The 14881-nt window shown below is 36.0% G+C and overlaps 1 protein-coding gene across 5 annotated transcripts in view; it reads right to left on the bottom strand.

Moving 5' to 3' along the window:
* Positions 1-14881, bottom strand: part of ADGRG6 (adhesion G protein-coupled receptor G6) — a 173243-nt gene that overhangs the window by 14352 nt on the left and 144010 nt on the right. For all 5 annotated transcript variants that reach the window (XM_072643477.1, XM_072643475.1, XM_072643474.1 and 2 more), the window contains 4 exons: positions 13543-13670; positions 12332-12600; positions 10237-10348; positions 8444-8727 (listed from right to left, as the gene is read on the bottom strand). In XM_072643477.1, coding sequence (XP_072499578.1) covers positions 8444-8727; positions 10237-10348; positions 12332-12600; positions 13543-13670 — 793 coding nt within the window. The remainder of the gene's footprint in view (positions 1-8443; positions 8728-10236; positions 10349-12331; positions 12601-13542; positions 13671-14881) is intronic.

Below are 14881 nucleotides of genomic sequence, written 5' to 3'. Positions count from 1 at the left end.
ACTGTTTCAATTTTCAAATAATTAGGCCAATTAAAAATTGGGCAAACAAGATATCTGAGGGCTCGATACTTGAAGACAATGGTAATTTCATCTATGAAAATCAATGGTTATTGATTGTAAGGTGGCCCAAATAATTCTCATTTAATGATCAATCTTGTCCTTCTCTGCATTTAGCTAGGTTGGTAGTTGAAAAATAGTCAATTGCTTTCATCCAGCCAGTGGAATGTTTGAGAATACAGTTACTTGCCTACATCAAGCAGCAAGGTGATACAGCAGATAGTACCCTGTCACTGACACTAACTGTGTGACCCTGAGCCTCAAGCCTGTGTGCTATCACCTCCTTTAGCTTCATTTTCCTCATTTGTAATAACGGGATGATAATAGCATCTGCCTCACAGTGTTGTTGTGAAGATCAAATGAGACATGTTAAAGTGTTTTGAAAACTTTAAAGTGCTACATCTTGAATAGGACCTTGGTCCAGGGATATCTGAGGTAGTGTAGACAAGACGGCTGGGTAAGTGGACAAGGTTTTTATGAAACTGATTGGACTGATGTGTTCTGTTGTGTAGGTTCAGACAAAGGATAATTATCTATATGGCTCTCAAATGGTCGTGTAGTAGCTTGTGAAATTTCTTGCAGGCTACCAATATACTCCCTGATATACTGGTATTTCTCTAGAGCCAAAGGATGAATAATTTATTTCCCAGCAATTCACAGGATCAGGGCCAATATGATGTAGTCACAGGTGGTGGGGATGGAAAACTCCTAGTTCATCTTCACCTTTATGCCAATTCAAGATTCAGAGTGAAAATGATCAAATCACTGGAATGGCTTAGTTTTCTGAAAACTGTACACCATTCTTTTTAGAGGAAATTTAATATACACTTACCACATTTTCCTGAGTCATTTGTCCAAGTTTTCCTTAGTTCTGAATTTTATTCTATTATGTTAATTAACCTGCATAGTAGAAACATCTCCTTAAATTAATCTTACTTTGAGGCTTTTAGAAGATTAAATCCCTCTTTGTTAATTGTTCATTAAATTTATGTGTACTGACTGTTTCAGTATGTTTCAGATTTTAATGGAGAGTTTAAATATATAAACCTTGAAAAACAGGATCTCTCTCCTTCAAAAAGGGCTAAGAATTATGCTCTATACATACAAGTACACATTAATATCATGTAATAATATACTACTGAATTCAAATCTTAGGCATTATTTTATATCATGCCTCCACCTTTGTAACCTTTTAAAAAATATAATATTAAATATATTTTGGTGACATTCTCCATGAATAGATGTGTATGTGTACACACACATTTCACTGAAGTCCTTACTCTGTCACAGTCTAGTTACCAAGGGTTCTTAAAGGTTATGTATAGTGTAAGCTTGGTAAGATCTTAACAAGCTGGAAAAGGGCTCAAGTGGGCCCTGTGGTGGATCACATGTCTGCTGTTTGAGGACTAGACAGCTAAGCTAAAGAAGTTCATCAACAGAGTGGCCACAGGGTGGCCAGTAAATCACAGTAAATCTGTGAGTAGCCATGATCTCTGCAAGGGTTTAAATTCAGCAAATGAAAGGCACTTAAAATGTTGAACCATTATGATTCTTGGTACTAAAAGATGCTAATGAAGAGTGAGATCAATGTGTGTAAAAACTGGCAGGAGTGTGGTGGAAAAGAGAAATGGATTTGGAGCCTGAAGAACTAAGCTCAAAACCCAGTTCTGCCATTTATTTCTTAGGTGACCTTGGCCAAGAGGCACTAACCAGTTCCCTCATCTAGGGTTAGATGGCATGTTCTAAGGTCCCTTGAGACTATGTGACACTAGTGCTGGAACAGCCCCATCAAAGATGTTTACTATATAACCTTGGGCTGGTTACTTAATTTCCTTGAGACTCAGTTTCCTCTACTCCTAAAACAAAGAAACTGAACTAGACACCCTCTGAGGTCCCTTCCTGATCTCAATTTATGATCCTATGGTGTTTCCAGCTCTGGATCCTATAACCTAATAAATGTGTCAGGTGTTATAGGAAAATATAAGCATGGTCTTTTAGGTTTGTGAATATGCAACTGTGTGAAGAACCTGTTACTGTCCCTTATTGTGGTTTCAAGTATAGTTACCTATAAGTGATTCAGTAAGACTGGGACTAGAAGAAGCCTTCCTTTGCTCTACTGGTGATGGGAAGAGCAGGATACCATCAAAATGCTACTATACCATCATGAAAAAAGCACTTTCCTTAGTTATGATATAACTTGGTAAACGTCTTTGCACATGCTCCCTCTGTGGCTGGGGGTTCCCTAGGAGGGAGATACCCTGTCTCTGTCCTTTCTCCCCTTCTCTCCTTTCTGCAGCCCTTTCTCCTGCCCCTTTCCATGGTCCTGGGAGAGAGCTCCTTCTGCAGAGGGTCAGTCCCCACACTCTTCTTCTTCTGGGGATAGCCCATGATCTTTATCCCATCTTTGGAGGAGCCTCCATTCTTACATCTCCTGTTTTTAAGAAATCTCCTTGGCAATAAAGCACTTTGCCATTCCTGGGGGAAAATACTCTCTCTCTCTCTCTCTCTCTGTCTCTCTCTCTCTCTCTCTCTCTATATATATATATATACACGCACACACACACACACACGCACATATATTCTATATAAAATACATTCTGCAAGCATTATTTATTTTTACTAAATTGAAACCTGATAAATTTCTCTAGGATGCTGGGAGATGGAGAGGAGAACTGTTAAGCTTTTTCACATGCTGATGGAATCCAGTTTTACTAATGGTATCATATATTTTGGTAAAAACAAATTAATGAATGCCAGTCCTGGGTTGTTGCCTACTCTTTTTCATTTACTGAACACCCAAGTTCATGTCTGCTGTACTCTTGTATTCAACAGTAACTTTGTGATTCGGTCAGTACACCACTGACATCATTATGCAGTAGGTGGCCAAAGGAACCTTGGCCAACTTCTTCCCAGCAACGGAGAACAGTGAATTGACTTTTATTTCTTTAGAATGAATCATGCTTTATTTCCTGATGTATGGCCTAATGTCCTCTAGCAATATTAATTACAATGTGTAAATACTACAGTAATTTCTTCACAACTTTTCTAAATCCTGCATGCTCTTTTGAAAGCAATGTGTGTACATCACTGGATTCTTAATTTATATTCTTTAATACAGGGAAAACATAAGATTATCTTATTAATGGCATGATTCCCTCCTATGGTACAATAAGGATAAATGAAAGTTTATAAATCAGTATGGCATTTCATAATGTTATAGAGAAAGCTCATTTGTCAACCTTTAAGGGAAAAAAATGGTTGAAATGACAAATGTATAAGTTTTCTTATATGGAAGTTATAAAGAGACATGAGCATGGATTACCAGAGGAAGCTAGAAAATTATAACGTTGGATTTAATTTAGCTTTAATGTTTTTTGTTTGCTTCTGATTGAGACATTTATACTTCATTAGGGAAATTCTAATATTAGATCTAAAATCTTATAACTCTAGTTCTTTCTTATTTCCTCCTTTGCTAATCATTTCTTACATGTTTTCATAAATTCACATTACTATATATTTTTACTAGCTTAAAATGTATACATGAATTACTGCCTTTCTAGAATCCAAATCACCAGAAAGCAGAAGCTACTTGATTTGAATTAAATTATGTACTCCAATTTTACTCCCAAAAATAACATGCAAAAAGGTAATCACACAAAAAATAACTACCAAAATATTATACTGAGCCCAGTCTCTTAAATTACACCTTCTACATTTATAGGTTTAGACATTTATAGTGATAATCATGATGGTGCTGATGTATTATAAGGTAATGATGCTCATTCTGAATTAAAGAAAAATAATAGTGTAATGAGTGTAGCTTTGGCAAAAAGTATCTTCTATTGTCTTCCATTTTTGGAAAATGAATTGGTAACTCATAAATGGTAGATACAATAACATAGTTAATCAGAATTCCTAATTTTCAATGCATTCTGGATAAGTAGAAGTTTATTATATTTACCAAAAAATGCATTACATTGTTGTTAGATTACAAATGCACCACAATATAGAGATATATTCTGAATCTTCTATGCTATGTATTTAAAAATGTCTGATTTCTATGTATGCTCTTTTAAGGAAAGTATATCTTCTAAAAAAATTTTTAACAAACAAAAACCTCTTTTAGGAATAGCATAGAGAACAACCCACCAATAGATCTTCAGTGTTTACTTAAAGAAGGTTTGAGCTAAACAAGACATGAAAAAACTTTTAGCCCAGAGCCCTCATTTTATATAATAAGAAACTGAGGCCCAGAAAATTGAACAGATTTTCCTAAGATCACATAACTAATGAATGGTGAAGCTAAACTACATTATCTTTCCATGAAATCAAATAAATATTATTTGATAGAATAATATGTTCTTCATTAGTGCCTTCTAAAATGAACTTTCCTTTCTAAGATATTTTTAAGAAAGTACTATTGGATATGCATGAATCTGTTCTGAATTTGCACAATTTAAAGTTGGTCTTAAAATGCTGAGATTTATGAAGAACAGAAACTTGATGAGGTTTACAGCATTTTCCCCTACTGACAGGAGAATCATGCTGGGAAAAAGAAAACATCCCAATTCTCATTAATGGAAACAGACCTGAACAGACCGCTCTAGCCATTGAAACTGCCTGAGACTGCCAGGAAATTCTAATGGCAAAAACAAGTTTGAAGGGGCTAGATCAATGTGTCTTTCATGGGTAAGCTATGGAATCTCAATATGTAAAGCAACAGAATTTATAAAACAAACAGACATTTTCCTAAGTATTTATTTAGGCATCTTTGCAATAGGAGATTCAGAAGAGATTAAACAAAGACAATATCTCATTTTTGTAGAAACAGATCATGAGGAAATTTTTATATAATCCTAATACATAGTTTCTCTCCTTTGAGGATTATTGGTCTAATGAGTAAATATAATGAGCCTGTTTCTTTTCCTTTGGCATGGGAAAACAGTAAACTGTAAGTAGCAAAACTAACTCTAATGCAGTTACTTTGCGAGTAAAAGAGTTAGGCAAATTCACTGTCAAACTCTGGAATACTTCCAAGGTCACCCCTGAGCACAAGGCAGTCCCAACTCTGCAGAACTGTTTTCACCTCACTCAACCTTTTACCTTCATTTCTATTCCTAAGATGATGAAATTTGAAAAGCAATAAAAGTAATCAATTGCACATAATCACACATGTTTAAAGGATGGGCAATGTGCCTAGTCAGCAGTTCATTTCGAACAGATTTCAGTGTTTTTTAAAGGCCTGAAAGATCAACCTGAGTCAACAGTGTGATATGGATGAAAGAAAAAAATCCAGCTTGATCCTAGGCTTTATTAATCAAAGTATCACATCCAACACAAGGGAGGTAGTTACATTGTATTATGTATTGAACAGACAATAGATGGAAAATGATGATCAATCTTGGGTGTCATATTTTAAGCTTAATAAAGATAGAGCTGACATGCTTTTCAAATTTACAAATGGTACAAAACAAGGGGTACAAGTGGGGAAGCTAGGTGGAGCAGAGCAGTGGATGAAGTGTCAGGTCTGGAGTCAGGAAAACATCTTCCTGAGTTCAAAATCTGGCCTCAGACTCTTATACTAGCTGTGTGACCCTGGGCAAGTCACTTAACCCTGTCTGTCTCAATTCCTTGTCTATAAAATGAGATGGAAGAGGGAATGGCAAATCACTGTAGTATCATTGCCAAGAAAACTACAAATGGGGTCACAGAAGAATAAAACAGGACTGAAACAACTGAACAATAACGACAAAGCAAGGAGAGATAAAGAGCAGAGTGGAAGAAAGAGCCAGGATCCTGAGAGAGTTTGAACCGTTGGAACCCTGGGAATGAACCAAACCAATGAGATTACATTTCATAAGGAAAAAAGGCAAAGCGCTACATATAGGTTTTAAAAAAATCCACGTACAAGATAGGGGACCTCCTGGTAGGACAAAACATTTTTTCTGAAAAATATTCTGAGGATTCTGATGGATGGCAAGTTAGGATGAGTCACCACAGTTATACGGAGGCCAATAAAGCTACTACAGTCATTAATTCCGTTAAGAAAGGCATGAGTGACCAGGACAAGGAAGTGTTAAGGCTTGCTATACTAGATCTTACTCAGAGACCAACTGGAATATTGTGTTCAGTTTTGGGTACCTCAAAACTGTTGTTAAAGTCAGAGAAGGGAGGCTAGGATGGTAAACAGCTTCAGGTTAAAGGAGCAGGTGAAGGCCCTATTGGTATTTATCCTGGAGAACCTAGAACTGGGAAGGGACTGGGGAGGCAAGAGTCATCCTCAGGTACCTAAAGGACTATAATATACATATAAAAGAGTTTAAGCTCTTTTAAGCTCTTTTTAAACTCTTCAAGGTGAAGAACTAAGAACCACGTGTAAAAGTTCTAAAATGGAAGATTTAGGAAAAACACAAGGAAAAACTTTCTAACAGTTAGAATTGAATGGGCTATCTTTAGGCAGTAGTATTTTTTTTTTTACATTAACAATTGTCTAGCAAGATCCACTTGTGGCACTGTTATAGAACAGTAGTAACTTTTTGTTAACATAAGTTTTATCTACTGACATACATCATATCAGAAATTAAAACTTCTTAGTATTATAATGAAAATGATTTTAACCTCATGGACTCCCTGTAACCTGGGGATTTCCAGGGGTCCACAGATCACTCTTTGAGAACTGCTGCTGTAGAGAGATCATTTTTTTCAGTATGGATTGTACTAGGTGGCTTTTGACATCCCTTCTAAATCTGAAATTCTGTGATTCTGAGTTGGAAAGTCAGCCAGTATAGGAAATATGAAAGTTTTTCTCCTTTATAAATTAAGAAGGGTTCGTCAAATTCATCAAGCTGAGTATATAACTCCACAATCACTGGATATTTTATGATAGGCTGATTCTGTTGTTGAGAGTGGTTCTTGGAATTTGTTTTGTGTCACTGTGCCCTTTGACAGTCTTGTGAAGCATATGGATCCCTTCCACAGAAGAAAATATAAATGTTCTACATCATTATTAATTAGAGAAATGTTGGAAGAGAGGTAGAATAATTGGGACAGTAATTCATTGTTGGTGTGTTGTTAACTGATCCAACCATTTTTAGGCAGCAATCTGGAATTGTGCCCAAAGAGTTACCAACTGCTTATACCCTTTGACCCAACAATACCACTACTAGGTCTATTTCCAAAGATGATCAGGGAAAAAGGAAAAGAACCTGTGCATTCTAAAATATTTATAGCAGCTTTCTTTGTAGTGGCAAAGAACTAGAAACTGCAGGGATGCCTGTCAATTGGGAAATGGCTAAACAAGGTGCAGTAAGTGATTGTGATGAAATTCTACTGTGTCATAAGAAATGATGAGCTTGATGATCTTAAAAAAAATGGATAGACTTGCATGAGATAATGAAGAGTGAAATGAGAACGAGAACATTCTATACAGTAAGAGCAATATTGTTTTAAGAACAATTTGAGTGAATAAGTCATTTTTACTATTATAAATACCTAAATTAATGAAGATGCTATCTGCATCCAGAGAAGGAACTGATAAATAGAAGTATGTATAGAATAATTTTACGGGTGTGTGTGTGTGTGTGTGTGTGTGTGTGTGTGTGTGTGTGTGTGTGTGATGGCAGCCATCTCTAGGGCAAGGAAGAGGGAGTAGGGAATAAAAAAAGGGGAAAAAAGAAATTTTCATGATAACTTTATTATGTATTTAAAAGGAATAGTAGGTTGTACACAATGGATTTGTGGTTTTATGTGCAATCATCTTTTTTATTATACTGTGTTATGGAAATGCTTTTTTATTCCATAAGTTAAAAATAAAAGCATTGTTCCATAAGCAGTGGTCAAGCGTCCCACTTTATAAGCAAGATGAGAGGTAAACCCTGACAGCCAGGCAACAAAATTTTATCAGCAGACACTTTCTACATAGCAGGGATTCTGAACTGGTTTTCTGTCATAGACCACTGGAGCTTATTTTGGCTCCTTTTTGGAATATTGTATTTAGAAAAATTAAATAAAATTAATTAATTAATGCATTTTAAATAAGTTAAATAAAATACATGGGATTGCAAAGGAAACCTAGTATATTGAAAGTCAAGGTGTACCTTTTTTTCCAGTTTGAGTCCCTGGACCCCTCAAAATCTCTGACCCTTACTCTAGTAATACCTTCTTATATTTACAGTAAAAAAAAAAGGTTTAAATAATCGAAATAAATATTCGATAAAATTTTAAGGCATCTTCTAGTTATTCTTCAAGATAGGCTAATTATTGAGACCTTTTATTTGCTAGGCAAACAGTTCTAGAAACTTCCAGAAACTCTTTCAAGAAATACAATAGGTAATAAAGGCAAGTTAAAACTAGACTATAGAAAATACTCAAATACCATTTCTCTTACCTTGTAATGAATTGAAGATGGAGAAGAGGTACATGAAAGCAACGTTTAAGGGTCCCCAGGCAAAGAAGGCAAAGCCCCACGTCATGCCTAAGAGAAAGGTGAGGCTAACCACGCTTCGGAGGTTCCTCAGAATCTCTTCTCGAAGGGTTCTGTTGCTTCTTTTCCCATTCCTTCCACAGATCTGCACCATTACCACGATGAACATAGCAACATTCAAGAGAAACATGACTCCAAAGTAACCAGCACAGGTCACATAAAACACTACCGGATCCTGGATCCAACAGCTGTGAAGAAGCAAAACCAGGAAGCAGCCCCATGTTAATGACTACTACCATGCTCAACATTGGTGATTTCCTATTAGGCTTTGGGATGGATGGGCAGGGAATGATTTAACTTGGGTCTGTTGCTGAACAGGGGCCATATCCTGATCACCTTCACCTCTCTAGGGCTTAATTTCTTCATCTGTAAAATGAGGGCATGGAATGGATGGTGTATTTAAACACTCAATAACCTGATATCTGTGTCTAACCTAACATAGAGTTTTAAAAATTAAAGTTGATTCTGAATTATATCAAATTTGATGTATTTCACTATACTTATCTTCTCTAAAGGTAAGCTATTCAGTCGTTTTTCACATCCAACTCTTCATGACTCCATTTGGAATTCTCTTGGCAAAGATACTGGAATGGTTTGCCATTTCTTTCTCTAGGTCATTTTATAGATGAGAAAACTGAGGAAAACAGGGTTAAGTGACTTGCCCAGAGTCACACATCTAGGGGAGTGTCTGAGGCCAGATTTGAGCTCAGGAAGATCAGTCTTCCGGACTTCAGGGCTGGCACTCTGTCTACTATATCACTTAGCTGCCCCAAGGGTGAACTAGAGATTCTAATTCAAGGTAGCAAATTTCACCCCAAGGAATACTGGTGAAACTTAGTGCGACAGAATATATGACTAGAATCTGGCTTATGAAAATAGCTTATTTAGAAAGAACACAAGAGATATTAGGAGATGGAGTAGCACTGTAGGCTCAGAATATACATACATACACATACACAGATGTGTATCACATATGTGTATACATACATATATATAGTCATGTGAATAATAAAAGGGAAAAATATAATAGTGTTTGGGTAAGGCACATGAAAGTTAAAAAGAGAAATTATGTAGGTGTATGCTATAGACTATGGGGACAGAATGAAGAGTCTCCAAACTATAGGCCAATGAGCATGACGTCTCTATTTCTGGAAAAATTCTAGAGCATATTGTTAAGAGGATGGCTTGTGAGCATTCTCCTTTTATGACAAGGGGAGGGGAGGGAAAATAGAATATACATCTATGTAGCACCTACTATTTTCTAGCCATTGTGCTAAGCACTTTATAAATATTATTTCATTTGATCCTCACAATAACCCTGTGAGGCAAATGGCCTTGTTCTAGTCTACATTTTTTACTAATGACTGGAAGACACAGAAGCATGTTATGAAATTTACAGATGATATCAAACTGGGAAGGAGGGCTATCATGCTTGATAACAGAGGCTAGAGTCAAAGAGATCATGCCAGTCTAGGATTATGGGCCAGAGGGCATATGGGAAAAATGTAATAGAGAGAAACATAAAGCTCCACATTTTTGTTCTATACTTCAGGTATACAAGCTCAAGAAGGGCTGGTTAGATAAATGTTCACCTCCCAAGACATATTTCATCAGTACAGTACAATTAAACAGTATGCCATAAATAAGATCTGTTCACATCTTGGGAAACGTAGAAAAGATGCACTTCTGTTACTTACAACTCATTGCCTTGTCCCTTGATGTCTTGGCCATAACTTTCTTTTCCATATATTTCATTTGCATTTGTATTTCTACTTGCGAGAACAATTGTTACCACCAAAGCAGGTAAACCTGTAATAAAAGATGATGGCATCATAAATGCCTTGGATGAAACATACTAAACTCTTTCTGAAGACTGATCAAGGCAAGTGAGAAAACATTCTTTTCTTAGCAGTGACTTGAAACATTAACTAGCACAGGGAAACCATGGCTTTTCCGCAGGGTAAGAATTTGAAGGTTGCCAAAAGCTTAGTCCAGGCAATATCTCCAGTGGGCATGCTAATTTTTTCCTTTGAACCATCTCCACCAAGCCTAATTCTCCTACATACTTTCTGTAGGTGCGGAAATTGCTTGGTATACCTCTGGAACGGATTGTATCTGAATTAAGTGAAAAAAATGAAAAACTCATTTAGTTAGCATGAGATATCCATGCTATACTAGTGATAATTAAAAGATTTTTCTTTCAAAGGAGGTGCCTACTCTTGAATATCTTATGAGTTGCGTCGATTTCTGATCCAGTTTGGTTTTATGAATGATTTTATTTCTGATTCAGATGTGGCAAAAATGACATCAAACTTACAGAGTAAAGAATTTCTAATTATTATAGTATAAGTAATTCTGTTCTCTTTTAACCAGTAAAGCAGGCAAATAAGTCAAAACAATAGCTATTTAGCATCTTGCATATTTTGTGGTTTCCAGTTGAGGAGCCAGAATATCATCTTAATTCAATAATTATCATATCATTTGGCTCCCTCAAGGATGGCTTGTCAGGAATGCCAAAGTTCAAGCACATTCACATAAGGATGTTTTTTTCTTATCTCTTCCTCAGAATAAATACATCTTCAGATTCCTTCTTTCATCTGAAAGAAAATTTATAGCATTCTTTTACATATAGTTTGATCAGCTAGGTGGCACGGTGGATAGAGCAACCAGGTCTGGAGTCAGCAAGACCTGAGTTCAAACCTGGCCTCTGACACTTACTAGCTCTATGAACCTAAGCTAGTCACTTAGCCCTATTTGCCTCATTTCCTCACTGGTAAAATGAGCTAGATAAAGAAATGGCAAAACACTCTAGTATCTTTGCCAAGAAAATGCTGAACAAGGTCATGAAGAGTCAGATATGAGTGACCAATACCAACAAGCACCTTACATATAGTTTAGTGGAGATAAGTTGAACCATAGAGGTACCAGTCATAATATATATCTTGGCCATTTAGGGTGCTATGAACAGACATTGTTCTGAGGCAGTTTTCAGTCATTTTTCAGTCATGTTCAAATCTTTATGACCCAATTTGGACTTTTCTTGGAAAAAATATGGGACTGGCTTGCCATTTCCTTCTGCAACTCATTTTACAGATAAGGAAAATGAGGCAAACAGGGTTAAGTAGTTTGCCCAGGGTCATATAGCTAGTAAATATGTGAAGCTAGATTTGAACTCAGGAAGATAAAAATTCCCCCAACTCTTAACCCAGTACTCTATTGACTGTACCACCTAGCTGCCTTTAACCCCATCCTTCTTTATTGCTTCTAGAGGAAATAATTGAAGAAAAAAAAAATTCAAGCCCCAGTTGCACATTGGAGAATGTCTCTATTCAGACAAAGATGACAATGTCCATTCCAGAAGCCATACTGAGAAATCTACACAAAGAACCCGACATGTCTTCTGATCACTTGGTTAATCACAAACTTCAAAGCCTAATCACATATGGATGGGTGTTTTTAGAAGGTGGGGCACCATGACCAATTCTATTTATTTGGTTTAAGGTTTAAGCCCATGTGCTTTGAAGTACAAAGGGAGCATAAACTCAGAACCAGATAGATGCTTTCTCAGAAGGCTTGGGATGGGTTGGCACTTGGGTGATAGTGACTCACAGACCTTTCTCTTTACTACCATACTGATAATTTGTTCTAGGGATCATTACATTCTCTTGGAGGAAATTTGTATCTTGATATACCCATTTATAGTCAGGACTTTTCCTTTGACAGCGTCTGTAGTTGGAAAAGACCGATGCCAATATGAGTATACAGCAAAAAACACAACCTTTGCTCACTTACCCCAGCCAATGATGCAGAATTTCAATATGTACCGGCGAATGTAAGTATTGAATACTTTAACCAGAGCAATATACATGTGGACTGCCTCCAGTCCCATCCATGTGAAGGTTGCCAGAAGGAAAAAATGCAAAAGGGCTGCAACAGCTACACAGAGTCCATCAATGTCAAATGAGGTGATCCAACCATCAAGGAGGAAGATTAGATTTAGGAACAATAGAGCAGTACTAAGATTCATCAAGATTTTGGAGGGATAATCTCTTCGTAGCTTTCTGAAATAAAACACAGAGGAAGATGCATAAGCAATGACCACAAATCTGGATGGAAGCAAAGTTATAGGGGTTAGGAATGAAGGCTTTGTTTGGCTCTGTAATGACTGGTGGAGCACCATCAGATGTAAATAAATGAAGCATTATTTTAAAAAAATGATAGGACCACAGAATTGTGGGTTAGACTTTTATCTAGTTCAGTCCTTTCCAGAGGATGGTCCCGACACCAAGAGTGGATAGATGACTTACTCAAGGTCATATAGGTAATAGGAAGCAGAGTCAAGATTTGAACACAAGTACTCTTGACAATAGTATTCTCAGGAGAAAGGTCAGGGACATGAGTAATTATACTTGTCTGTCTAAAGAAAGTTTATTTTTTTATATAAAAGATAATTTTTAATGAAAGGAAATACCATTAGTTTGTTTCACCTAATATAAATTTTATAGAAAAAAACTAGAGTATTAAAAATAAAACTTCTCTCTACCTTTTATCACCCTCTAATTGTTCTCTGTCAATAACTGATGCTAATTCTCAACCTAAAGGCCACTTTTCAAAGATTTTTGAAGAAAATACACCAATATTTCTTTTTTAAAAATTAGTTAAATGTCAGTTTTTGAAAATGGCAAAAATTAAATAAACCATAGTGCTGCTAGAGAACAGTAGTATTTTGGATTAATTCCATAATATGAAGATATTTTTTCTGATATATAATAATATAATGTAAGTAAGAAAAATCTAAAGGTCATTCATATATTTGAATCCCCATAAGAAGAATCTATATTTGGTATAGCATATTACATGTGACAAAACACTCCATAAATTAAAATTACTCTTACTTACATGAGTCACATAGGATTTAAATGTTCCTTAAAGCAAAGAAAATTTTCTTGTTTTTACTTAAGAGTAATCAGTAACTTGGGTTTGGCAGATGGTGAAATACTTACTCAAAAGCAACATATGTTAGGAGAGTTGCAGCTGAAAATATGGCAGAAACTCCACAGCCAATGTAGGTAATGAAGGTCAGGACTTTTGTGTTTCGTGTATCTATCTGTGAAGCAGTTCCTTGAAGATCCTACATAAAACATGAAAATGAATTTATGACTCTTCTTTTGCTACGGCTGCTATTTTTCCTGATTGAAAAGCTTAGAGGAAACCTTATCTACTCTATGAAATCACTTAAATGCTTAATACACATTACAATGGATAACTTTTACTGTGACCTATTTCTCAAATACTGGTTTTCCCATGGGTGAAAATAGTGTGGTACAAACAATCTGGTATTGGTTTCAGATTATCACATGAAACTAAAATAAACCATGGCTGGAAAACTGACCATCAGTAATTTTTCACCATTTCTCTTTTGTTTGAACCCTTATTTTCATTGCATGAGACAAATAACACTTAAAAATAACAAAGCAGAGAAAAGCATCACTTCCTGAATTATCCTTGAGTTATGGTGGTTTATGAAGTACACAAATGAAGGATAACAGCAAATATGATTTATTGTTTTTCCCTTCTGGAAAAAAACAAACAAAAAACAAGTTACACTTGCTAGAAAATGGTTGTTAGCTATTAAGTCCCAATTTGGGATAAATTAGACAGATGGTATTTATCAAATATATTTATCACTTTGTTCTCTCTCCTCTGGTTATAGTCATTGATCATTAGAGCTAGAAGAGACCTTAAAGAACATGTAGATGAACCCCCTGACAAGGCCAATGGGAGTTGGGCTTTGCCATAGATCATAATATAAAAACCAGCCTCTACTATAAAACAACATAACCAAGGAAGCAAATACTTTATAAGTACTGAGAATAAAGGTACCCAGTGTGACTATGCTGTAAATATCAAGTACCTTCTCAAATGTTAAAATGCATTTTAAGGACCGTGGAGGCCCTGGAGATGTCTTATGTAAAGGGATAAGGATCCTTAACAGAAACCTAGGAAAGATTCTTAGCAAAGCACTGGTGGTCTGGAAAGGCTAAACATGAACTAAATCTTTCTTGGGTATAGTATAAGACAGGATAAATTTTGGAAAATTTTGCTTCTCACCCTCCATGGCCCCATAAAAGTAGTCACAGTGGAAAGAGGGAAGGAGTTGACTGAAAAAATTCATATGCTTATAAACATAAAGAAACTACTATATTATATGATGCTAACAAGCAAAAGCAACAACTCAGAGGAAATTCATAATGAAATTAAAACAATCCAGGAACAAATCATCCATCCAAGGTTACTGTGACACCAAACTTTAAAATTCTTTGCTTTGGAGATCAGCCAAGG

This window comes from Notamacropus eugenii, chromosome 2 (genome assembly GCF_028372415.1).
Source record: "Notamacropus eugenii isolate mMacEug1 chromosome 2, mMacEug1.pri_v2, whole genome shotgun sequence".
NCBI classification, from domain to species: Eukaryota; Metazoa; Chordata; class Mammalia; order Diprotodontia; family Macropodidae; genus Notamacropus; species Notamacropus eugenii.
Note: the sequence above shows the minus strand (reverse complement) of the source record. Positions and strands in the feature narration are given on the sequence as shown.